This window comes from Microtus pennsylvanicus, chromosome 1 (assembly GCF_037038515.1).
Source record: "Microtus pennsylvanicus isolate mMicPen1 chromosome 1, mMicPen1.hap1, whole genome shotgun sequence".
In the NCBI taxonomy this organism is placed as follows: domain Eukaryota; kingdom Metazoa; phylum Chordata; class Mammalia; order Rodentia; family Cricetidae; genus Microtus; species Microtus pennsylvanicus.
Genome location: NC_134579.1, coordinates 212,517,838 through 212,545,430, shown reverse-complemented (window position 1 = coordinate 212,545,430; position 27,593 = coordinate 212,517,838). Strand labels below are relative to the sequence as shown.

At 39.9% G+C, this 27,593-nt stretch overlaps 1 protein-coding gene across 3 annotated transcripts; it reads right to left on the bottom strand.

Annotated features, from left to right (window-relative positions):
* Positions 1 to 76: 76 nt before the first annotated feature.
* On the bottom strand, positions 77 to 27,583 carry Wtap (WT1 associated protein). 3 transcript variants are annotated; one of them, XM_075950705.1, is made up of 8 exons: positions 27,503 to 27,583; positions 21,592 to 21,628; positions 18,909 to 18,964; positions 16,101 to 16,159; positions 14,875 to 15,002; positions 9,263 to 9,441; positions 2,700 to 2,854; positions 77 to 1,304 (listed from the first exon to the last, which is right to left on the bottom strand). In XM_075950705.1, exons 2-8 carry the CDS (start codon positions 21,619 to 21,621, stop codon positions 718 to 720), a joined length of 1,194 nt encoding a protein of 397 aa, XP_075806820.1. In that variant the 5' UTR covers positions 21,622 to 21,628; positions 27,503 to 27,583; the 3' UTR covers positions 77 to 717. The 3 variants fall into 3 exon arrangements, with proteins under 3 accessions (XP_075806820.1, XP_075806810.1, XP_075806828.1); XM_075950695.1 differs by lacking the exon at positions 27,503 to 27,583 and adding an exon at positions 27,272 to 27,352; XM_075950713.1 differs by lacking the exons at positions 77 to 1,304; positions 2,700 to 2,854; positions 27,503 to 27,583 and adding exons at positions 8,238 to 9,046; positions 27,272 to 27,352.
* Between the last annotated feature and the right edge of the window lie 10 nt (positions 27,584 to 27,593).

Sequence of the window (27,593 nt, the reverse complement as noted above, 5' to 3'; positions counted from 1 at the left end):
GAATCCAGCAATTCAGTGAAAATAAATAGCAACTGCCAAACACACCCAAAACAAAAGGGAAAAACGAACAGAGGAATCATAATAAAAATTTTTTTATTTAGGTTTGGTCAGTACAGGTGAGATATACTGGAGTCACAGGGCAATATGCATTAACAGGACACAACAGCTCATAAAAACTTAGTAACTATGCACACAGATTTCTTAAACATTCGGTCACCTAAAGATGAATGCACAGATGTATGGTGGAAAAACTATCTAACACTGAAACTACTATAGGACTCCAAGTCCAACTTCTTAGTGATAAAAACTACTGTACTGGGCAAACTTGGCAGTCCTAACCCACATCTACTCTAACAAGTCTGAATGGTGCATAAGTATATAACAGCATGAGAAGAATGCCCTTACACAGCACAGCTTCTAGATAGACAGATTTATACAGACATCATTGTTATAGATTCCCATTTACAACTTCACATTAACTCATATAAAAATAACTTGACCCTACACAAATGTTCTTTTAGCAACGTTCAAAGTAATTAACTGTTACGATTTTCAAAGTGGCAGAGGTATTGAAGCAATAAAAAAAGGAAGAAAAAAAAGGAACCAAACAAAAACACACCCACAAAAAGGCAAATTGTGACAAAAGTATGCATTAAGTTTTGACAGCATCCTCTCCCCAAATTTAATGACACTGTATAAAAATTTGCTGGAAAAATATTACAAAACTGAACCCTGTACATTTACACTTGAGTCCAAGCCATTCTGAATGTGGCGGGAACCCACAGTTCGGTTACCTTTCCCACTCACTGCTTTCTCCTCTTGAGGGTCATGACTGGAGTCTGTATCATTTGAGTGATGTGTGAGAGAGTTTTCACTGCCCGTGGGAGAGTCTACACTTTCATACCCCGCACTGAGTGGGTTTATGTAACTACTACCTCCTCCTCTGCCAGTTCTCTCCTCTGAGCTGTTGGAGGCCTTATTACCATTCCCTGAAGAAGAAGGAAAGTCATCCTCAGTTGTGTTCCCCTCCCTGTGAAATCCAGACCCAGACGTCCGCTGGCGGGAGGAGCTGCCATTACTTGGTCCATTTGCCAGACGACTGCAGTCTTTGCTTGTGGCCTCTGCCTGATCTACAGGTTCAGAAGATGTAGTCCTGCTGGTACTTGGAGCTGAAGCTTGAGACTGCTGTTGTTGGTACTGCGCCAACTGCTGTCGTGTCTCCTTTAGCTGTTGCTGAAGAACTAGAATGGTGCTCTGCATACCCTCTACTTCTTCATCAAGTTGAATGATGAAGTCATTCAGTTCTGTGCAAAGAAGAGTCAAACCTACTTTAATACGTTAACATATTTTAAACATTTCTGTTATGTGTGTACACATGCACTCACCTGTGCATGTGTGTATGAGAGGCCAGAGGTCAACATAAGGTGTCTTTCTTCTATAGCTTTCTATCTCTCACTGAACCTGGAACTTGCCATTTTGGCCAGATGAGCTGACCATCAAACCTCAAAATTCACCTTCCACACCCTAAGCACCGGAGTTAACAGACCACTAGTTCCGTACCTATTTCATTTGGGTGCTGGGATCCAAAATTAGGTCCTCATATTTGTATAACAAGCGCTATGCCCACAGAGCTAATTCTCCAACCCCCTAAATATTAGTCGCCAGCAACAAAGCTAAGTCAATAAATGCTTACCAAGAGAATACTGTTTTAAAACTGAAACAGCATACTTAAATAATTTACCTGGAATTTTAATCATCATACAAGAATGAGTTTGAAGGGTAACTGGATGCTTTAAATATATTATTAAAGTAACCAAGTTAAAATTGATTCCAACCTTCCTGCCTCATACAATTGAGACAATAGCCGGTAAAATCTTATCTATGTTGACCTGAGAGTCCCTTCTCTTCAACCTCAGCCAGTCTTATATTAAATCTACAGCAGGTCCAGCCCCCTGGACAGTGTTGATAGCCCCCATCCCTCCCCCCACAAAGAGGTCTGTTTCACACACAAAAATACAATCACATAAGAAATACCTAGATACTGCTAAAATATGCAAGTCTATTAACTTCTAAAAAGGTTTGGAGAAAAATAGCCTCTCAGTTGCTACATAACATATCCCTCTTAACATCTACCAACTTTCTTTGCAACCAACCATCAAATACACTAATTCTCAGTTTACATGCTCACAGTGTCTCCATTTCTTACTATTAATCCATTTCACAAAACAAGAAAAAAATGCAGCTACACTAAGACAAAAACAAACAAACAAAAAACAACAATAAAAGTATGGCAACAATTACATTGGTTTGTCTCAGCAGATCTAAATATTGAATCTCCTTTTTATTGAAGAGGACATTAAGGAATAATTATGTTACTTTTAATCACAATATTGCCAAGTGTTTCCAAGATTCATACTTAAGAGAAATGATTAATGATACTTAAGCACTGAATATAATTTTTACACCTTAAACAAAACACCTTTATTCTACAAACAAAAACTTACAAAAATTTCCCAATATATTATTAGTACCTTGGGGAACACTCTAAATTAAATCATTTAGTTTTACAAGTCAATGGTAGGTGTTGCATGCACAATCTTATGTAACCAGAACATGCACAGAAACTCATCTACCACAAGCCTGGCAGCCTTTAAAGCCAGTGCAAAGTTAAGCAAACTTTAAACAACAAACCCCCTTACCATCCTGACTGCTTTTAAGCTCCTCACTATATTTCTTCTGTAAAGCCAACTCTGCTTCAAGCTGTGCAATACGGCCCTGGGACAGCTGCCTTCCAAGCTCTTGGTTCTCCTGGATAAGCATTCGACACTTCGCCATTAACTTTTTGCCTGTTTGGCTGCAAAGGAAAGAGCCGATCATCACAAAATGCAGACAAAGCTCTCTATAGCCTTTGCTCACAATCATGACAGCAGATGAACACAGCTACGTCACAGCAGATGCACCCTGTGATACCATCTTCTTTTCTGGAACATGTCCATCTTCTGTACTTCGGTATTTATCAATATTGCAGCAAAAATAAACCTTAAACAAAAAGTGCTACATAGCCACTTTTTGTTTCTATCACATCAACATTTTCATCCTAAATTATCATTTGAAGCATAAGCAGGCCATTTAACGTATATCTTGGATATACTGTTAATGTAACACTAAGGTACTAAGCTTTATCAAACAAAGGTTCTTTAAAAAATATCTGTAGAATCAGTTATAAATGAATGCCCCTTTACTACCCATAAAATACCTGTAAAAGAATGAGAATATATTCTTATTAATAAACACACATAAAGGATTCCTTTTAATAGGTAGTTCTCTGGTACAAGTCTCTTCTATACAAGAATATAGCTTTTAAAAAACTTGCCAAATAGAAATCCATTAGTTCTTTATTTAACTTAACTGGGACATAAATTTGTTTTTTCTTTTTTTGGCTATGTAGAAGAGGATGACCTTGAAATTGCAATCTTCCTCCTAAGTACTAGGATTACAGGTGTGTAATCCTAATAATAATAAAATACACTATGCCTGATGAGCATTTTAACACTGCTATGTGATTAAGACTGTATATTCCCAAATCACAAAGACCAAGGTTATTTTCCAAACCTTATTTATCTGTCAGATTAGGATCACCGTACTTTTGAACACTTTAATTTTTAAATAAAAGTGCAGTTATTCAACTTATATAGTTGAATACCAACTGGTAATAAAACTGCAAGTAACACTCCAGTAAAACCTCACTGCTTTTAGCCTTAGTAATAAAAACAGAAATGGTAATTTCAAAGGGATTTGGCTTCAATTCACAATTGTGATACTGACTTTGAAAAGTGCATACGAACAATTTTATATTTTTCTCATTGGATAAGAACACCTTTTTGTTTTGTTTTTCGAGACAGGGTTTCTCCGTGTAACAGTCCTATCTGTCCTGGAACTCACTTTGTAGACCAAGCTGGCCTCAAACTCACCGAAATCCGCCTGCCTCTGCCTCCCAAGTGCTGGGATTAAAGGGGTGCACTACCACTGCCTGGTGATAAGAACACTTCTGTACTGTACCGTTCTTCCTATTTCTAGTGAGATTTATATTTGCCATACACAGGGTCCATCTGATTCTAGCAGACACCAGAGCACTAACAACAGGAGTACTTTGTGGAGAACTCTTAGTGGGATGTTGCAGGTTTCCTTAAAGTATAACTTTTGTTATAGTACAGTTTCAACAACAAAAATTGTAATTAGAATTTCCTTTAAGATATTTGTGGAACATTAAAAACCAGGTTACTATTGTTCAAAGGAACCAAGGTCCAAGCTCTGAATGCACACAGAGTTTCATTTGTTCAACACATTCCCTTCACTGCTCCTGTAGCTCCAGGCACCTTCCATTTCCTATCAGCCTCTTCAGAGTTCAGTTTCTACTGAACAAGTACTTAGAAATTAATGAGGAAATAAGATGCAGACACCACTGTAAGACAGTGGATCTTCTCCTTCCTTCTACTGACTGCCCATATAACAACTTTGTTTCTTTTCTCTTTTTTGAGATAAGGTCTAGCCAAGAATGGTGGTGTTTGCTTTTAATCCCAAGCAGAGGCAAGAGGATCTGTAAATTTATGGCCATCCTGGTCTACAGAGTGAGTACCAGGACAGCCAGGGTTACAGAGAGAAACCCAGGCTCAAAAACCTAAACAAAAAAGGGGGAGAGAAAACAGGATCTCATTATGTATCCTTGGCTAACCTAGAACTAACTGTCCTCAAAAATCACAGAATCTGTACACTTCTGTCTCCCAAGTGCTGGATTAAAGACACGTGCCACTAGGCCTAGCTAACTGTTTCCTGCAAATCATATGCATCAGATTTTCAACCAGAAAGTTCTACTTTCCAAAAAAAAAAAAAAGAAAGTTCTACTTTCCTGTTAATTAATAAAGATTAAGGGAGAATAAACAATTGTAAAACACATTAACTGGTCACTTGACCCCATAGAAAATATCAAGAATTTTATAATTATTAAAATACTCTATTTAAAAATGCCTAAGAGCTTAACTACTCTGCTGATGAACGCTTAGGAGGCTGATGAAGTTCTAGTGTAAGTTGAAGCTAGTTCTAGGCCACCATGGCCAGAGAGACACTGTCTTAGGAATCACCTCTAAACTTACTCTTATCTAAAACACCTTAAAACTGCTTCAATTTTATGTTAATAACGATGCTGAATAAAATTGATGGTTGTGTTCCTCACAAAACACTCCAAGGGTTGGAGAGATGGCTCAGAGGTTAAGAGCACTGACTGCTCTTCCAGAGGTCCTGAGTTCAATTCCCAGCAACCACATGGTGGCTCACAGCCATCTGTAATGAGATCTGGTGCTCTCTTCTGGCCTGCAGGGGATACATGCAGACAGAGCACTGTGTACATAATAAATAAATCTTACACACACACACACACTCCACACGTAAAATGGTGTGGGGCTGGGAGTGTACTTGGACTTTAGCATTGAGGCCTGGGGTTAAATTCTTAGTACTCTCCACCAAAGAAAAGGCTGAGGACACAGCTCAATTATAAAGTGCGTATGTAGCACGGTCAAGGCCCTGGGTTCATCCTCAGCACCAGAAAATAAGTTAAAAAAAAAAAAAGAGAGAGAGAGGAACTAAACTTCAAGAAAATATTCCTTTAATTTTTAAAATTCTTTTCATTTAATAACTGAAAAGTTAGCTCAGCAGTTAAAGAGCATTGGGTGCTTTTCCAGAGGACCCATATTTAACTACCATTATGGTGGCCCAACCTTCTTGAACTCCAATTTCAAGGGATCTGATACCCTACTTTGGCCACATAAACGTGGTGCATAGACAGACATGGAGACTTATCACTAATATAGAAGCAAAAATAAACCTTAAAAAACAAATCGTTATCTTCTCATATATATGGGTGTTTTGCCTGCATGAAAGTCTGTGCATCACATGCATTCCTGGTTTATGAAGGAAGTGTGTTAGATCCCCTGGACTGGAGTTTTAGATAGCTCTAAGTGCTATGTAGGGGCTGGAAACTGAACCTGAGTCCTCTGGAAGAGCAGCCAGTGCTCTTAACCACTGGGCCATCTCTCTAGCTCCTCTTTAAAAACATACAAACAGGCAGGTGATGGTGGTGCACGCCTTTAATCCCAGCACTCGGGAGGCAGAGGCAGGCGGATCTCTGTGAGTTCGAGGCCAGCCTGGTCTACAGAGCTAGTTCCAGGACAGGCTCCAAAGCCACAGAGAAACCCTGTCTCGAAAAAACAAAACAAAACAAAAAAACAAAACCAAAACAAAAAAAACAAAACAAAACAAAAAAAACCATACAAACAAACAAAAAAAACAGAGTCTTAATATGAAGCCCTGGCTGGCCTTGAACTCCTAGAGATCTGTCTTCCTTTTGTCACCCAAGTGTTCAGGTGATTTCTAAAACCTGATAGCCACAAACTGATAGGAAATACTTAAGAGAGTTACAAAATAGAAGGGGCATCCATATATTGCTTTAATTACCAAAGGAAGGAAGCCAGATTATTTTGTGGAGATGCATATACAATTGCTTAAATGACTTAAGTGCAAACTGAAGATTACCAGTATATTCCTAAACACTGTGATGTCTTGTCAAATGAAATAGTTTAAAGTGGACAATATTACAGAGAGAATTATAGTCCATCTCTCATTAGCTCTTTTGTTTACTTTTCAAGACAGGATATGAGTATATTCCCTGAATTTCCCGTTCTCCTACACCAACCTCACCATTGCTGGGATTAAAGGCATAAGCCACCACACCCAGATAAAATATTTTTATCCCTCAATTGGACCTGAAACAAAGAGGGGAAATACCATATACACATACAAGGAAACGCAAACCCAATCACCTGAATCATTCCACATAGATTACTGATTTAATCGCTACTATTTTTCAAATTAATAATGTATTTTTAATACTTGATATAGTCTGGTTTAGGATTTAATTTTATGTAATAAACCCCATTTATGGGTTGTTTAAGATTAACTAATAAAAATAATACGTAGCCATTAAAAAGGTGTAATCTAGATATGCTAAAAAAAATACCCAAGAGATAAAAATGGAGAAAAAATAACGCTTTGAAGCATATATGTACGGCATGATTACATTTCTTTAAAACCAATATACATAAAATCATTGCATATGCACAAATTATCTTGATGATACCCAAGATATTTAATAGCGGTTACTGGTCCTGCAGAGCAGAATGGGGCAGGTTGATGTCAGTTCACCAGTGACTTTCCATCTCCCCTTCCTCTAATATTTCAATTGTATACACGAGCATGTATTGTCTTATTAAGATAGAAGTTACAATAACAAGAAAGCAGGCCCACAGGCCTGTTACTGTATCCAAGTAGCAAAGAAAGACTGGCTAAATTTGAATACATGTTAGTAATACATTTTACAAATTACTACTTAACCTACTAAAAATATACTTAGGCTTTTTTCTATTATGATCTGGAAATGCATAAAATAAATACAAAAGATCCAATTTGGTCACAATAGACTACTTTTAAACAGTTGGTTACTTACCCTCCAAACCCCCAGAGACAATTTTAGAAAAAGACTTGTCCCTGAAAAGTCATACAAACCACTCCTCCAACCCACCCCTGCCCCACAATCAGTTCCCTAAAGCAAACATACAGGATACTTACAATTGATTTGAACGATTAAGAGAGAACTTAAGTCACCCTTGTTAAAACTGCACTTAAACGTTGGGACAAGCTGGAACTTTTATCTTCTACTCATCTCAGACTCCATTATCACCAAGCGAAAATTCAAACTGGTGACTTATAGACGAAAAAAAATTCACCTCCAGGATTGGATGGAAGCATGAAGAATATAATGCCTCATTTATCTAAATGAGCAAATGAACTTGCTAGAACGATCACTATACCTTTTTTTCAATGTCTCACTTGTGCCAGCCCAGAGTTCCAACACATTATCTCCCCAATCTTCTGGCAGGTACCTTGTGAGACTGTCCCACATTATGGTCTATTGCAATATCTTGGGGCCAAATGCCAAGTCTTTTCTTTTATACCACCTGGAATAAAGTCTTTTAAATGAGACAGCCTTTTCCTTCATTTTGAATTTGAAGAGCACGGGATAATTTTTCCAAAGTCTTGATCTGCTCTCCATAACCCCCCCAAAGTAAAATATAGAGTACAACAAAATTATCAGAGTATTCCTTGAATTTAAAAAAAAAACCCAACTATTTCAAGGCACATTTAATTTAATATCAAGAATTCGATACAAAAAGCCCAAATACAATGAAGGAACACATTCCCCCATTTAACACCAACGACAATGCTGTTTAACATGTGCCTGCTGAATGAGATGAGGGTTTACTGAATAACGTGAGTCTCATCACAGCCAATACCTTATACAATCTAATTATAAAACGAATTCTTATAATGCTTCCAACAGTTTTAAACCTGAAGAGTGAGACCACACCTTCACGTTTGTACAGTCCTCAGTTAAGGTTAAGATTATCTACAGTTCCACAACCATTCAAAGAACAAACCATTGATAAAAACCACATATTTAAGGCTCCATTATGTAATATAGAGCTGAGAGCTAATGGATAAATATATGCTCTACTTATACTGGTAGCTATGGCTTGATTGTCTCACGGCTATTAGAAGTTGGTTCTTAAAATGTAAACCCTTTAAAGGCAAAATCACCTCATTGAGTTTTGACCCAGTAGTTCAACAATCATGAAGTCCACAGTCTTATTGGCAAAACTGATGTACAGTGTCTATAATCACTATGCTCAAGGTTAAGAGCGATGCATATTCCATTTTTACATTTTACTGGAATTTTACATGTTCAATTCATGATTTAAAACCTCTAGGTTTTCAATCCTCCAAACTGTCTGAAGACACAGTGTGCCACAGACTTAAGACTTCTGTTTTCCCCTCTATTTTCTTCAAACAGAAACATTTCTCAAGTGTCTACATGTTCTAGAAGGGGAATTTTTCGGAGGTGGCCTCTTCTTCGGAATAGTCCGACGGCATCAGGCCTCTGAAGCAAGGGGAAGGGGAAGAGAAAAGCTGAAACACAAGGTTCATCTGGTAAGTTTTACATTAACCATTACAAGCTGGGCAGTATAAGAATGTGGCTTTTTTGGCTCAAAAAGTCTGAGTCTTGGTGTGGAAACGAGTACTTGGCTGTCCCACCACAGCTTTCTCGAGGTGGGACTGTCAGGGAAGTCTTGACTGGGGAGTATGATTTGTTTACCTATCAGGCGTAAACTTCCAGGCACTCAGTTCATTTTGGGCTTGTTCCAGTTTGTCTTTAGTCTGTTCCAGTTCACCTTTCATTTTTAGGAAAAACAAGTTGATGGCTGGGTCTACCATTGTTGATCTCAGTTGGGCAACACTGGGCTGCTGGACTTGCTTGAGGTACTGGATTTGAGTCTGTGCAAAGCAAAAGAAACAATTACTACCAAACCAGCAGAAATCTTTAAAACAGAGAAATTCCCTTTTATTAACTTGACAGTGGATCAGTCTGCTTGTCAGGTGTGTAACCGTTACCCTTTGATATCAAAAGTCTCCCTAAGGTTAAGGGTATAGTTCTCTAAGTCAAGAACATGTGCACCAAGGCCCTTGAGTCCAATCTCCAGTACAAATATACACCATTTCAGAGAATAACAACAAATCCTTAAAAAGTACCAATTAAAACTGAGCATGGCGACACATGCCTATAATTTTACACTTAGGAAGTAATGCAGTGGATTTTAAGTAGCCTAGTAGTGGACCATTTGCCTTATATGCACAAGGCCCTAGGTTTGGTCCCTAGAACCACAAAAGAAAAAAAAAAGGACACACACACACACACACAAATTAAAAATCAAGTATTTAAGACAATTAAGATGAGGTTATGTCTTACTTTGCAACCAAAATAGTATTAAAACAAGGGTGTAGCATGTTTAGCAGTTAAGAGCATGAATTGCTCTTACAGAGGCAAAAGACGAGAGTTCTAGCTCTTAGCACCCACACTGGGCAGCCCAAAAGTACCTACTGACTCCAGCCCAGGGGAGACTTAATACCTCCGGCAGAAACCCACACAGACACATGCATTATTAAAAATAGTGTCTTAAGCCCAAACCAACCAGACAAACAAAACAGGCTGAGCATGGTGGTATGCGCCTTTAATCCCTGTATATGGGAGGCAGATAGTTTGATCTATACAGTGAATTCTGGGCCAGCCAGGGCAATATAGTGTGTGACCTGGTCTCAAAATAAAAACAAGCAACAATGTTTTTATTTTAAGGACACTGGGGACTGCTGGAAAGAAGCAAATTTTAAAGTTCTACCACCGAAGAACTGGCGAGGTCTTAGCTTACTTGTCTGAACAAGCTCTGCCTAAGCCAACCTGATAGATACAAGATTAGAATATATTACAATATAAACTTTTAAATTTAAAAACAGAGTAGTGACATGGCTTTATAGAAGCAAAATTCTATAGCATCTTTAGCAGAAATACATTCCTATTTTCTCTTCCATGTATGAATCATAGAGCAACAATGTTGTACAAAGTAACTAAACTAGATTTAGCAAGCTGGATGTGAGCAGAATCCTAGCATTCATGCTTCTTGACTCCTAGTGGAGAATTTTTTGCGTGGTACTAGAACCCTCTTACACAATTTCAACCTCAATTCTGCCACTTACTATAGCTCTAAAAACACATTATCCAAAACATGAATTAAAATCCTCTCATTTCTTTTGTATCCAAAGTACATCTGAACCCAGAGTATTTTGCTGCCCTAATGTTTGTTTTTTTTTTAATTTTTTTTCTCTCAAGAGAGGGTTTCTTTGTAGCTTTGGAGCCTGCCCTGGAACTAGCTCTTATAGACCAGCCTGGCCTTGATCTCACAGACCTGCCTCTGCCTCCAGAGTGCTGGGATTAAAAGTGTCTGTCACCACCACCCGGCTTGTTTTTTAATTTCTAAAACATTACATTTATTATTTTTGTTTGTGGCAAGTGGTGTGATCAGAGGAAAGCTTGCAGTCCCCTTCCTCTCACCATATGGCACTAGGATTGAACTCAGGTCACTGGGCTTGGTAGCAAGCATCTTTGTCCATCTGCCCTACTGTACCCTAAGGTTTAATTAGGATGAAAGTTTAAATTCCCGACCATAAATTTAACAGAAGGCACAGATATATTGACTTTAATTATGAGGTCCCTGCACACAAACAGAAAGGAATGTTTAATTTATGGAGATACTACATTTTTCTTTTGAGACAAAGTTTAACTATGTAGACCTGCTGGTCTGGAATTGAGAAATGTGTACTTTATAGAGCAGGGTTAAAGCCCATCAAATCTGCTCTATCTTAAAGAGATTTTTTTTATATTTATTTATTATGTAAACAGTGTTCTGTCTGCATATATGCCTGCAGGCCAGAAGAGGGTGCCAGATCTCATTACAGGTGGTGGTGAGTAACCATGCGGCTGCTGGGAATTGAACTCAGGACCTCTAGAAGAGCAGTCAGTGCTCTTAACCTCTGAGCCATCTCTCCAGCCCTTATTTTATTTATTTATTTGGTTTTTCGAGACAGGGTTTCTCTGTGGTTTTGAAGCCTGTCCTGGAACTAGCTCTTGTAGACCAGGCTGGTCTCGAACTCACAGAGATCCACCTGCCTCTGCCTCCCAAGTGCTGGGATTAAAGGCGTGCGCCACCACCGCCCGGCCTTATTTTATTTTTGTATGTTATTTATTTCTGTATGTTAATTAATACGAGCAGATGCCTGAGTGCTCTCAGGCCATTAGATCTGGAGCTAGAGTTACAGAGATAGGTGTGGGTGCTAGAAGAGAACTTCAGTCTTCTGTATAAGCAGCAAGTAAGCAATTTAACCAATGGGTCATCTTGCCCAGTTCTTATGGAAAAAATTTAAAGTAATTCATTTTAAACAAAAAGTATCACCCTTAATTCAAGATAATGCCATCTACTAAAGTAATTTAATAGGAGAATAAAATACATCACATAGTGTGCATCATGTGTCCTCACCATTAACTGAAACAAGCCTCACGACACTGACTCAGACTAAATCCCAACAGTCAACACTTTGGTCATGAAAAGGAGGCAAATATGACTAGAATAAATTCCCTTTGCTAGGGAAGAGAACACAAGGAAAGTGAAAGATAGTTTAACCTGAAATTAATTCCCAGGATCCTCATGATATAGAGAACCAACTCCCACAAGTTGTCCTCTTATTCTCACGTTTGTCATGGAATGAGTGCACTCATAACCATACTAAACAAACATTAATAAAAAAAAAATTAAGGACCAGTAAAGTGGCTCAGAGGGTGAAGGCACTTGCTACCTTAGTCTGCTGACCTAAATTCAATCCCCAAGATCCACAGGGTAAAAGGAAAAAATGAATCATACATGTTGTCGTCTGACTTTCATACTTAAATTTTGCTAAAGATGGAATCATGTGTTTCTGTGTAGGCCTGAGAACACCCAAGTGTTAGCCTGGGTATAAACCTCTGGTACTTTACGTCCACAAAACATCCACTTTGTTTTTGGAGGCCAAGTATCTCACTGGCTTGACACTTGCTGATTATGTCCAGGAAGCCCAGTGATCTGCCTCACTCCACTGCTATACCTCCTTAAGGCTGGGATTACAAAACACCTCCCATGTGCAATATTTTACACGGTTCTAGGGAACTGAACTTCAACAGATATAATCTTAGCCTCCATATTTTTAATTAGAATAATTACCTATTTAAATTACTACGATCTTCCTTCAATACTAACCCTCAATAGTAACAGGTATTACTAAAGAAAGCAGCCTATTATTTTCCTGACTGCTAAATTCAACAATTCATAATTCCTATTTAAACTAAAACTAACCTCCTCCTCCTTTTAAAGATTTACTCATTTGGTTGGGTGTGGCAGTGCACAACTTTAATCCCAGCACTCAGGAGGCAGAGGCAGGTGGATCTGTGTTTGAGGTCAACCTGGTCTATACAGTGAGTTCCAAAACAGCTCTATATAGACAAGAACCTATCTCAACATATAAAACAAACCAAATATTTATTCATTTTATTATGTGTTATGGTGTTTTGCCTAAATGTCTGTATGAACACCACATAAAATCCTGGTGCCTAGAGAGGTCAGGAAAGGGCTTTGGATCCCTTGGGACCAGAGTTACAGTTCATAAGGCACCATCTGGTTGCTGGGAATTGAACCTGGGTCCTCTTCAAGAGCAACGAGTGTTCTTAATAGCTGAATAACTCTGCCCTGCCTCTGATCACTCACTCTGATCAATACCTAGAGGCTGGTGGGGGGGGGGGGCAGAAGAGCAAGATTACAGCTTCTGTTTTACTAACAGTATATTCTGCTCTTCCTAAATTCAATCTCTTTCCATCACTCTGTTACATAATATAAACTTGAGATTCACCTATGATTCATTCTTAAATCCTTCCCCAATAATATCTAATTGATCAAATCCTACTGATTGTGACTTGAGACTATCTTATCACATCCTACTGGTGAGTTTATTATATGATGTAAAGACCCTGCTTCCCTGCCCAGCTAGTTTTCTTATTCTAAATCTCAGCTAGAGGCTGCTGGGCTGTCACTCAGTACAAAGTGTACCTATCATGCACATACAGTCGCATAAACAAGGTGTACTTGGTGAGCTCCCATAATCTCAGCAATCAGAAAGTAGAGACAGGAAGATCAGAAATTCAGCCACTCTCAGTTACTAGAGATTTTAGGGCTGAGCCACATATTTCAAGAACACAAACAAGAGAGAGAAGAGAAAGGAAGAAATCTACCTTCCATACCCAAAATATCAGTTCACAACCCCGTGAGTATCTTGCTGAAAAATTCTGCATAGGTAGCTGGGCATGGTGGTGCACTCCATTAATCCCAGCACTGAGGCAGAGGCAGGTGGACTACTAAGAGTTCAAGCCAGTCTGGACTACATAGGAAGTTCTAGACTAGCCAGCGCTACAAAGTGAGAGAGACCCTGTCACAGAAAACAAAATATTGAAAAAATTTTAAATTAAGAAAAAACTTCTTGCCATTACTTATACCTAGGATAAAACCTAAGTCCCCAAGCCTTTAACTACTTTTCAGCCTTACCCAAAACTCCCAACTTTATGTGTCCTTTCCCCTGCCTTTTTATTCAGAACTGCCTGCAAAGCTTCAGTTCTGAATCCTAACTACAAGAACACTGCTGTACTATTCAGTAGAAAGGCATAAAAATATAATGACCAGGGTTGGAGAGACAGCATGATTGTTCTTGTAAAGGATCTAGGTTCAGTCTCTAACACTCATGTTGTGGCTCACAGCAGTTAGTAACTCCACTGTCGGGGGATTCAATCAATGCCTACTTCTGGCCTCCACAGGCACCAGGCATACATGTAGTGCACAGACACTAAATGTAAGCCAAACTCACATATACATAAAATAAAAATATTACCAGAAAAGGTTAAGGCAAAAAAAAAAAAAAAAGGTAAAACAAACAAACACAACACAAAACAAAAACCTAAAATTCAAAATCAAAATTTTGATGGAGTACCACCACCCACACAGTCTCACTAGGCATGATGATCCAAAATACCACGATGTAAACAATAGCCGGAGATTCCATTGGTATAGTGCAAATTGTCTATGTCTGGCAATAACAAAAAAACAAAATCCCAAACTATGTAAAAATTAGGAATCAAGACGAAAGCATTCAAGACCCTTTAGTGACATAGGAACCTTCATTCCCATGCACTCTCCATTTCACCCTTAACCAAATGTGCACTTATATTTGCCATTACCACTGTTTAAAAATTACTTGTAGTGATGTTGATTCCTCAACTAGAGATTGCAATATTGAAATACTTACAGTACACTCCTGCATCTCCTGTTCCTTGGTTGCTAATCGCATGACAAGAATGTTTTCTCTGCGTGCAGACTCCTGCTGTTGCTGCTTTAGTTTTTCTTCAGATTCTCTTAAGCCAGTCACATCATTTGCTGAGAAAAAATCCAAAACATCATAAATCCCATTTCAAAATCAAACTGAACTAACCAAAACAAAGCTCTCTCAAGAGTAATCAAAATCACAGTTTTTGAAACATGGTACTTGTTCCTGATCATGAGATCTCCCCCAGGAAGCAATAGCTAATGCTCCCCAAGAATACTATTATACTGAGCTGTTTCTTTACTTAAATCAGGAAGCCACACTATCAACACTCAAAGTTCATTTAATAATTACAAAACCCCCAATAATACATTCTAATCTACTCTCTATAACAATGACATTAAGTCACCTGGCCTGGCAGTAACCTGCCTTTACTACAACGCTCTGGAGGTGGTGGCAGGGAGATCTTAGGTTCCAGAGCAGTTTTGGCAACACAAAACAAAAACAACTAACTGGGGGGGGGGGGGGGGGCCTGGAGAGATGGCTCAGTGTCCTTAAGAGCATTGCCTGCTCTTCCAAAGGTCCTGAGTTCAATTCCCAGCAACCACATGGTGGCTCACAACCATCTGTAATGAGGTCTGGTGCCCTCTTCTGGCCTTCAGGCATACACAGAGACAGAACATTGTATACATAATAAATAAATAATAAAATAATAAATATTAAAAAAAACCCACTAACTACATGAACAAATAGCACCATAAACTTTTATAAGTCACATCTATATGAGTAATATAGTCACAAAATTTGTCATTTAGGTTCTCAAAAATCTATTACTAGTTGTTTCCATGCATGTCTTTTCTATGCTAACAGTTCATGTACTTAAAATTCCCGTGTAGAAGGTAGTTAGGTACATACCAAAGATCCAAGCAGGTGTAAGTTATCCTAATTGTACTTAATTTTGCTAAAATCAGGCATGCCATTGTTTACTAAAATAAGTATCTGTCTTCCTCGGTGCCTGGGAGTCTGTCAGAAGAAATCACTTTTAAAGCATCATTCACTACATTTTCCAACTCCCTACAGGGCCTGGACACAGTTCTTATAATAAAATGCTTGAACAAAAAAAGCAGTATCTACTTTGACAAAGCTAATTTAGACTGTAACAAGTTTTCAAAAGACAACTACACAATCTTCATTTAGGAAACCAAACTTACAATTGAGATCTGTGTACTTTCCCTCCAAAGCTTGAACATATGCTTCATATTGTTTCCATCTAGTAAAAAACAAAGTCCTATTAGTGTTTCTATCGAAATTACCTTGATTAAAAAAAACAAAAACAAAAACAAAAAACAACTCCCCCCAAACAAAAACAAAACCCAAAATACATGCCGGGCTGTGCACACCTTTAATCACAGCACTTGGGAGGCAGAGACAGGACGATCTCTGCGAGTTCCAAGATAGCCTGGTCTACAGAGCAAGTACCAGGACAGCCAGCCAGGACTGTTACATATAAAAATCTTGTCTTGGAAAACAAAACAAAAAGACAAAAATACCCACAATCATAAGACTAAGAACTGTGTTGGATTATTTTTAACTTTGAGATAAACCACAAACATAGCTTAATCAGAAATATACTCATTAGCCTCATTATTTCTTCTCAATTTACATTAAGACAGGTAAAAGAAAGTATATTAAGGTAAAAGACCACATCTAAGCTGGGCACAGTGACAACCAGCCTACAATCCTAGTTACTAGGAAGGCATGCTCCAAGCTAGTGTAGCAATTTATCACGACTATCTCATACTGAAACAAAAAGAAACAGGGCAGTGGTAGCACACACATTTAATACTAGTACCTAGGAGGCAGAGACAGGCTGAGTTCCAGGTCAGCCTGGTCTACAGTGTGAGTTTCATGACAGCCAGAGCTACACAGAGACCTTGTCTCCAAACAAACACAACCAAAAAGGAGCCTGATCATGGTTGATCAATAAAGCATTTGCCGAGCATGAGGCCCTTGGTTCAATTCCCAGTAGTGTGTGTGCATGCTGGGGATGGGGATACAAAGATAAAAGTGTTCTCTACTGTGGCACGCCAAGCTTCATGCTCTTCTCAGATTCTGAGCAAGATCACACCACATGTGTTTAGATATTACCAATTATTAAGATTACAAAGCATAATAAAAAACTATTCTAGTTTCAGTTATGCTCTCCTCTGAAAGAGAAAAATGTGCTTAACTGTATGAAACTATTCTTTTTGAAAGTACATTATCTCAAAATAGTATTTTTCCCAATCATAAATTATCATGTCCACACTTTTGGGTACAGTGAGATAATTTAATATATCCATGCATGCAGTGTGAAATGACCAAAACATTAATTAGCATTCCCATCTCTTTAAAATGATATTTAATTACTTGCGTTCAGAACCTTCAAACTTCCCTCTATTTCTTGGCAAAGCAATGTTTTTTTGTTTGTCTGAAGACAGTATCACTATATATATCTTTTGTGGACTACACTGGCCTTGAAAATGATCCACCTGCCTCTGCCTTGACTGTTGATATTGAAGATCCCCAAACAGCAGGGACTTCCTTGTCCAGAACCCTGGATTAGTCACAAAACACCCAAACACCTGTGTTCACAGAGAGAGCCTTAATAAGGGGAGGTAGGGGGAAGAAAAGCTAAAGTGACTGCCTTAACTTTCTGACTCAGGCAGAAAACAGCAGCAAATGACCCTGCAAGCATAATTTTCTTTAAGATTTTAAAAAACCTATTTTTATTTTATGTGCATTAGTGTTTTGCCATGGGTGTCAGATCCCCTGGGACTGGAATTACAAACAGTTGTGAGCTGCCATGTGGGTGCTGGGAACTGAACCCAGGTCCTCTAGAAGAGAATTAGGTTTAATTTTTTTTTTAAGAGGAAAAGGGGAGGTCTGTGTCAGAATGGGCTACAATACAGTGGGTTAGTTTGATTGGGCTTTTGAGTGCTAAACTTTGGTACTTATCCTCAGAAATGAGTCTGGCATAGGAAAGTACCCAAATAAGGAAAAGGACCTTGGTGGCTAGCTTTAGGGATGTAGTCTAATGGTTTTTAGCAAGGAGGGAATGGGGAGAGGGAAGGACAAGGTCGGCCAGAGTCACATAATTCAAAGTAGATTGTGTGTGAGGTCGCATTTGCCATAATATTCACGTGTGGAAGAGCCCAGAGGATAGTTTTTTTTTTTTTTAATCCATCTACCTTTATGTGGGTTCTAGGGATTGAACTCAGGTTGAAGCCAGGTTTCTACAAGAAGAATCTTTATATACTGAGCCATCTTGCCTTCCCTGTGTCTGATTTATTAAACTGAACATCCCCTCTAGCAAGTCATGTATTAAATAAAAATGCTTGCCATGTAACAAATCTTAGTACTTTAGCTCTAAAAGAAAATTTGGTTTCTGTGTCAGTCTAGAAATCACCCAAGCTAATGTTATAGTTCTTGTTTATCTACTGAAGAACCATAGGAAACATGTCCAAAAAACATACAAAGTGACTTAAAAAAGTAAAACTGAGCTGGGTGATAGCAGCGCTCGCTTTTAATCCCAGCACCTGGGAGGCAGAGGGAGGCGGATTTCTGTGAGTTCCAGGCCAACCTGGTCTATAAAGCTAGTTCCAGTAGAGCCAGGGTTACACAAAGAACCGGTCTTCACAAGATCTCCTGAGTAAATTGGGAGCATGGGGACCATGAGAGGGTTGGAGGGGAGAGGAAGGGAGGGGGAGCAGAGAAAACTGTATAGCTCAATAAAATCAGTTTAAAAAATCTTTACAAAAAAAAATCAGCAACAAAGTACACATCTTTATTATTCCTAGCCCTTGATGAGCTAAGGCAGGAGGATCCTGACTTCTACAGGAAAACCCTGTTTCAAACAATCAGCAACAATAAAAATCTGCTGAACAAGCAAACCCAGAGTACAGATGGCATAAAGTTTACAGTAGTCACAATATGTTGTCTATAGATTTTTTTGAATTTTTGATGAATGAACATTTTACCTCAGAATTAACTCATCCCGTGCCATAACTTTGAAATCTGTTTCACTCAGACGGACCTATAAAGAAAATTAAAAATGGATTGAGTACTCTTCCAGAGAGGCGCTCTGTGCTGAGCTAGGAAACATCTCCCGAACTGGATTATTTAAATAGCTCAGTACTTCACAACTCTGAAAACTAGTCTGACTGTTCCTTTTCAACTAAAAGTGAGGACTAGAGAGACAGCTTAGTGGTTAAGGGTGCCTGGAGAGCTTCCAGAGAACACCAGTTCAGTTCCCAGCACCCACATCAGTAGGGAGTGACAAATCCCACTAAGTCCAGCTTCAGAGGATCCAAATACCCTTTTCACACTGCGGGGTGCCCCCACAACATACAGATACACAAAAAAACTGAAACAAAGAAAAAATAAAAACCAAACCAAAAACAAACAACTCCCCCGAAAAATCCCTACTAAAAATGAAAGTCAAAACAAGATTAAATTGCACATGCCAATATGACCCAGTTGCATTCTTTTTGTTTCATCTATTTAAATTTATTTTATATGCAGTGGTGTGAAGGTGTCAGATCCCCTGGAACTGAAGTTACAAACAGTTGTGAGCTGCCATGTGGGTTCTCTGGAAGAGCAGCCAGTGCTCTTATCCACAGAACCATCTATCTCTCCAGCCCCCAGTAGATGTATTCTTAAGCATATATTCATAAGCAGCTTTACTTGTGATGGCCCAAAGCTGGAGTCATCCAAGTGTCCCTTAACAGGCTAAGTATGTATAAAACTATGATTCAGCCATATCACACAACATTCTTCAGCATTAAGTGAAAATAAGACTATTGATATAGGAAACAAATTTGAAGGAAGTTATGGCTGAATGAAAAAATAATCTCAAAAGGACACACACGCATGATTTCTTTTAAACAGCACTCAGGTTAGTTAAAGAAGTGGAACAGATTATAATAACAAGGGTTGGGGATGGAGAGAGAGGGTCAAAGTGCCTATAAAGGAGAGCCTGTGGTGACCGTTCAGATGCTGACCTTGATTGGTGGTTCCCACACAAAGCTGCACACATGGTAAACCCCAGTATACCAGTTCCCTAGTTTTTTTTTAACGAGGCTCTTAGAACATCCCTGAATATTTTTAAAATTTATCCATCTATAACTTTCCAATAAAGTTTAAAAGTAAAACATAACTGAAATTGTTTCGTACATTTAGAAATGTTTTCCCTTATATTTTTTTTTTAAAAAAAAATGCTAAGGCTTTTATTAATTTCTGTTATAAGAAAAAAAAAAAGAAAATTCGGGGCTGGGGAGATGGTCAGTGGTTAAGACCATGTACTACTCTTCCAAGAGACCCGAGTTCAATTCCTAGCACCCATGTCAGATGGCTCATAACCACCCGTAACTCCAGTTCAGGAACCTAACGCTTCCAGCCTCCATAACACCTGAGGCAATGTATACATCCCCAACACACATATACATACACATAACTAAAAGGTAAATAAGTATTTTTTTTTGTTTTTTTTTGTTTTTCGAGACAGGGTTTCTCTGTGGCTTTGGAGCCTGTCCTGGAACTAGCTCTGTAGACCAGGCTGGTCTCGAACTCACAGAGATCCGCCTGCCTCTGCCTCCCGAGTGCTGGGATTAAAGGCGTGCGCCACCATCGCCCGGCTAAATAAGTATTTTTTAAAAAGGACAATTCTTGGTGGAGGGAGTATAGCTCAATAGGAGTGCCTGCATAGCATCACGAAGCCTAGCTTGATGCCTGGAAGCAGAGAAAGCATTTTCTTTAAAGTGTCTAAGTATTATTAACCAGTGCTGTTCTACAAAAGAGAGAAACACTAACCCATTGAAAGCAAGTCACAGCTCCCACATACTCAGTGCTTCATTGACTCCAGGAGTAATGTGACTCAATTTTAAGGCAGAATCTTTATACAGCAGATAATAAATCAGTCATTTAAATATTTAATGAACAAACACTAAGCTTTTCCAATTGAGTTACAAAATCAAGTCTTCCATAAACTATATTATTCTTTTTAACAAAACCTCAGAGTATATGTAGTGTATCTATGCTATAAATGTAATAAGCTAAAATTCAGTGTAGGAATATAGAACTGGGAAATCAAAAGTTAGGAAAGGAAAGAAGAAAACACTGTAAGAACTAACTGGCTGTAGCCTTGAAAAATCCACAAGAGGATGGATTAAAGTTACAGTCCTGGGGTTTAATAAATTAGGAGGGAAAATTAAAAAAAAAAAAATCAGGGGCTAGAGAGAGATGGCTCAGTGGTTAAGAGCATTGCCTGCTCTTCCAAAGGTCCTGAGTTCAATTCCCGGCAATCACATGGTGGCTCACAACCATCTGTAATGAGGTCTGGTGCCCACTTCTGGCCTGCAGACATACACACAGACAGAATATTGTATACATAATAAATAAATATTTTAAAAAATAAATTAAAAAAATCATCTGTAAAAGAAAGATTAGAAATTGTACATTTAATTCAGGCTAAGAATTGCAGACCACAGTATCGCCTTCTAAAAAGCTGTGATCCTTCATGCTAAATAGAGCACACGCAGATACACATCCAACACTCTGTACCCCTGATGCAAATTACAAGGGAAAGGAAGTGAAAAATAAGAACAAAGAGTAGTCCTTTAGGCTTTAACAAGCAAAGTGTCTGAAGCTGCTCAAACAACATACCTTTTTAGGAAGAGGCTCTTCGTTGGTCATCTTGCACCTAAAAAAGCAGGGGGAAGGGTGTTGGAGAAAAGATTTTCAGTTGATTTTCTTTCAATTCAAAGTTATTCTTCTCAAAGTTAAAACTGCTTCTTTCACACAAATGTTCAAGCAAATCTTAATGTGCAACAGTTATTACTGCAGTGGAAGGAACTCAGTCCAGGATAGCTTCCTTCACACTCTGCCTGGTAAGAGCTGTCACTGACTTTAGCCCGGGATAGCTTTAATTTACAAAAAAAAGTACAAAGCATGAGTTCCTCTGTAGCTTTCAACAAATTTCCTCTTTGTTAACATCTTTCATTATCATGGTTATGTAATTCTTAAAAGTTCCCTATAAGTCCCGACCTCAGAGGACCAGCACCAGCCAGTCTCCCTCCGGACTAGACTTCTATAGCATCATGCTTTCACCATGAAGCAGAATGCACCATCTAATCACCACTCTGATAACAGTAACTACAGAGTATACATATCTTAATGGAAATATGCTTACACCACATGCCAAAGCAATCTATATTTCAAAATTAGCTTCTTTAGATATATTTACACAAAGTTCATCTAACTGTTGCAAAAGATAGGTAATTTAACATAACCACTACACACTTCTATCAGCAGCCAGTCCCCCTCCCCTTGATTTTCGAGACAGGGTCTCGCTGTGTAGCTCCTGGAACTCACAATGTAGATCAGGCTGGCCTATGAACTCACAGAGATCCACCTGCCTCTGCCTCCCAAGTGCTGGGATTAAAAGTCTGCATCCACTACCACCTGGCAGTCATTACTTACTAAACCACAAATTCACATACTACAGAAAGACAGAAACATGTAACAAATGTACCTTAAATAATGCATTTCAATACAAGTTGGGGACAAATACATAGAACAGAAAAAAGCTAATCTAATAAATATAAAATTTTCTTTCTTTCTTTTTTTTTTTTAGTTTTTCGAGACAGGGTTTCTCTGTAGCTTTGGAGCCTGTCCTGGCACTAGCTCTTGTAGACCAGGCTGGCCTCGAACTCACAAGATCCACCTGCCTCTGCCTCCCGAGTGCTGGGATTAAAGGCGTGTGCCCACCACCCGGCTAAAACTTTCTTTTAAAGATTTTATGAGCACTAAATACTATTTGACTTAAGTCTGGGGTCCAGTATTTTTTTCTCCAAATCTAAATTGATTTGAAGTAATAATTTATACACAATTAAAACTTCAGTTCTTGGGTTGGGGGGAAGGCTTAGCAGTAAAATGTTTTTGGTTTTTTTTTTGTTTGTTTTTTTCGAGACAGGGTTTCTCTGTAGCTTTGGTGCCTGTCCCGGAACTAGGAACTAGCTCTCGTAGACCAGGCTGGCCTTGAACTCACAGAGATCGGCCTGCCTCTGGCTCTAAAATGCTCTCATGAGGATGTGAATGGGTGGTGGAGGCCAGCCTGGTCTACAAGAGCTAGTTTCCGGACAGGAACCAAAAGCTACGGAGAAACCCTATCTCGAAAAATCAAAGAAAAAAAAAAGAGGACATGAATGCAGTTCCCAGCATCCACGTAAAGTGGCTTACAACTCCAGTGCCAAGGGATTTGATACTTCTGGCCTCCACAGGCAAGCATGAACACTGGCATACACATCCACAATTAAAAATAAATCTTTAAAAAAGTTCTTTGGGGAGGGAGAGATAGCTCAGTGGTTAAGAGCACTGGCTGCTCTTCCACAAGTCCTGAGTTCAATTCCCAGCAACTGCTTGGTGGCTGTGGGATCTGATGCCTTCTTCTGGTATAAAGTCAACAGAGCACTCATATATATAAAATAAATCAGTAGATCTTGGGGGGGGGGTTCTTATAACACAGCTGTTTTCTTTTTGTTTTTCTTTCTTTTCTTTTTTCTTTTTTCTTTTTGTTTTTTTCAAGACAGGGTTTCTCTGTAGCTTTGGAGCCTGTCCTGGAACTAACTCTTGTAGACCAGGCTGGCCCCTTGAACTCACAGAATGCTGGCTTTAAAGGTATGTGCTACGCCCTCCCCAGCTGTTTTTTTTTCTGTTTTCTGATATTCAAATATAACCAGGAAACATAGTTATTCCTAGGTCCTAGTTCTCACAGACTATTCATCAAAATTCCCTTACATCTTTAACCACTTTTTTTCATTTTATTTTACTCACCTATACTTAACAGAAATTCAACACTATAAGTTAGGTGTGGTGGTACAGGCCTTAAATCCCAGCACTCTGGAGGAACAGGCAGGTAGATATCTGTAGTTTGAGACCAGGCTTATTGAGAGTTCTAGACAGTCGAAGGTACATAGAGATCTGTCTCAAAATTCTGAACTATTAAAATTTTGACTGAAGAATTTGTTGTATCCATTTTTAAAAGATATTTTTTTTTCTTTTCTTTTTGTTTTTTTCGAGACAGGGTTTCTCTGTAGCTTTGGTGCCAGTCCTGGAACTCGCTCTGTAGACCAGGCTGGCCTTGAACTCACAGAAATCCGCCTGCCCAGCGATATTTAATTTCTTAATGACTATTTGAGATTTATCAAAATTTACCAAAGTAAAGATTTCCCAATATCAATTTTACATATACTCCTAAATGAACTAGATATTCTAATCATACCACCACTAAACTCTGGTTCTCAAATTAGGTCTGTTGTACAAAGAAATTAAAATTTTAGGAAAACACTCTAAATGACCACATTATAAATTATAGCTTAAGTCTTCTCTATTCAAAAGTCTTTCAAGGATTAGGGAAATGATATATAGTTGTGGACTGCATGATACGCGCATGCAGAGTCTGGGGTTTGAGCCCCTGGAATTGCAAATGAGAGAAATAATACACACTTTTATATTTTGAGAAACTGGGACTTACTGAGTTCCAGACCAGTCAGGGCTACACAGTGAGACCCTGTCTCAAAAACCAGAAACAAAAACACAACAAGGAAGCATGCCGAGTGTGGTGCAGCACATACAGCTCATACAGCACACACTCAGGAGGCACAGGCTGCACAGTTTCAAGTTCTACACAGCAAGGAAGTTGCAAGCCAGCTAGGGCTACAAAAAGACACACCATGTTAAAAAACAAAGACAAAACAGAAAAATTCAACGCGACCAACTTGCCAACCTTACAACAGGGTTAGAAATGAATGGTTTTAAAATTATGTAAGGGGGGAAAGCAGCTGGAGAGATGGCTCAGAAGTTAAGAATACTAGCTGCTGCCGGGCGGTGGTGGCGCACGCCTTTAATCCCAGCACTCGGGAGGCAGAGGCAGGCGGATCTCTGTGAGTTCAAGGCCAGCCTGGTCTACAAGAGCTAGTTCCAGGACAGGAACCAAAAGCTACAGAGAAACCCTGTCTCGAAAAATCAAAAAAAAAAAAAAAAAAAAGAATACTAGCTGCTCTTTCATAGGACTGGGGTTTCATTTCCAGCACTCATACTGTAGCTCATAACTACTGTAACTCCAGTTCCAGGAGACCCGACACCCTCTTCTTCCAAGGGCACTGCACAGACATGGAACAGAGACATACATGCAGGCAAAACACCCACACACATAAAATAGAATAAATAAGTCTATATATACTTATTTAGAATGTCATCGATGCCAAGATTAGATTGTGGAATTCAGTTTTAGTTGATAGGTGCCTAGCATTCCAGATCCTAACACTATGATCCCAAGTTGGGCAACTTAGTCTCTGGAGAAAGGCGAGCACAAGTCAATACAACTTTATGCAAGACATGTATATTCCTCGCAATAAATCACAATGGATAAAAGAAACCTACTACCTGACAGTGCTGGAGCCTCAGCATGCACTACAAAGGGACAAGTTACAAGGCAGACCACTATTTCAGTCAGTTACAGAGGCTTACTTGAACAAGTAAGTCACTTAACTCGGGGCTTCAGTTTCTCTATCAGCAAAAGAGAATACCAACCAGTGTTGGTGCACTAAGTGCTGCAGACCTCTGTCACTGGCGGCATAAAAAGACTATACAAACAATGACTGTTTGAACACAACAGAAAAAAATGTAACAAACATTAGGAAAATAAACTCCACCAGTTTCATCTTTAAGGCACATAAAGAACACTGATAACATAAACTCTAGTCTGATGGAAGAGTATTATTATATCCAATAGCTTATACAATTATGGGAATACTGAAATTTTTCTTCCAAGTTTAGTTAACTACAAGAATATAAAGTATTCAAAGGTAGAAAAAAGGAGGTAATTAAAAACATTATCTTACATCTTGCTTTGCTAAAGGGTCCACTAAAGCAAAACTGCTCCTTTGCTATGGAGTGAAGAACTAAAGCACTCTTGGAAACACTACCGGAATCTTTACAAGTCAACTTCAGTCCCATCAGAAGCCATTCAGTGAACTGCAGTCTTTCCCGGACTCCTGTCAGTTGTTACTGGATCAGTGAAACCTAGCCACCTCGAAAATGTTTTCAGTCGTTTCACAAGTCTGTTTACCTATGAGAAAACCTGATGCTCAGGTTTTTTTTTTAAATCTGCCATTTTTAAAAAATTTATTTTATGTTTATGGATGTTTTGTATGTAAGTATGTACACCACGTGCAGGCCTGGTGAGGAAGTCAAAATCACAGAAATAGGGAGTTAAGGATAGCCCCGAGGCATCATTTAGAAGAGTGGAAAGTGCCCTTAACTGCTGAGCCAACTCTCCAGTCCTAAAGCTCAATATAAAGGGGGGAGGGTGGGACAACAAAAAACAGAATTTGCACTAACAGATCTTCCACTTTTGAAACAATAAAACTAAATGGAAAAAGAGTGAGGAAAGAGGCATAAATAAAACTTACTAGCAAATCAAACTTATGACTATAACATGCTCCCTGAAGCTGTAACATACTCGCTGATCGTTACTTAATCCTTTGGGGTCAAATTAGCTTAACTTCCTCCTCATCAAACCAAGAACTGTGGGCTGGAGCAATAGCTCAATGGCAGATTGTTGGCCTAGCACGCACAAGACCTAGGATTCCGTTCCTAGCCGCCCCCCCCCGACCCTCTGGGAAAAAACACACACATACACACACACAAAAGCTTAGGCCTTTTCCTACTGTGCTTTCACGCTTATGGAAAACAGTTTTAAATACGGTCAAACCAGCCTCACAGAGATCCAAAACAAGACTGAAAGTTGACGAAAAATTTCTCGAAGCTGTCAAAAAAATCAATTATTCTCCTCAAAATGCATGCACTTATTTAAAAATGGAAGTCCACGGGAGAACGTGGCTGCAGTGACAAGCTACTGCGTGACGTGAAATTCGGTTTAAAAAGAAACCGAACCCTTCGTTTGTGCTTGGCAGAACTCGTCGGTGTCGCTGGGTCGCCGGGAACCAGTCCTGGGAGGTGGGAGGGGGCGACAGAGGCGGGGAAAGGGCCGGCGTGGCCAGTCAGCCCCGAGAGGGCGGCCTCCGGCCTCCCCGCCTCCCCGGCCGCGGGAACGCCCGCTCGCCTTGTCCCCGGCCGCCGCCAGGGACGGAAGGAAAATGGCCCTGACGCGGCGGAGCGTCCCCGCGGGCAGCGCGCCGCTCCGGCTAACGGGAAGCCAGCGCGGTCCCAGGCCCGATAGCCCTTCCGGCCCGGGCTGCGTCTTCCCGGGTCTGGGGCGGCCGCGCCTCGATCCCCGGCCCCGCAGGCCCTCGCGGCCATTGCCGCTGCCGGCCGCACGTACCTTTCCAGCCCGAGGCTGCGCGGGCGCCGCCAGTCACACAGGCCGAGGCCGCGCCGCCGCCGGCCCCCCCGCGCTCCTCCCGCCGCAGCCCCGGCGCTAGCCTTTATTTGCGGGTCTCGCAGCCACAAAATGGCGCTGAGGGAGGAAACCAGGCCCCGCCGCCGGCCCCGCCCCGCCCGAGCGCGCCCCGCCCCGAGCGCCCCGCCACCACCCCGCCCGTGGCCCACTCACCCGAGACGCGCCTCTCGGGTACTGCCTCGGTCACCGCGCCCGGGAGGAGCGGCGAGGGGAGGACCGGCCGGCCCGCTCGGGGCCTCGGGGC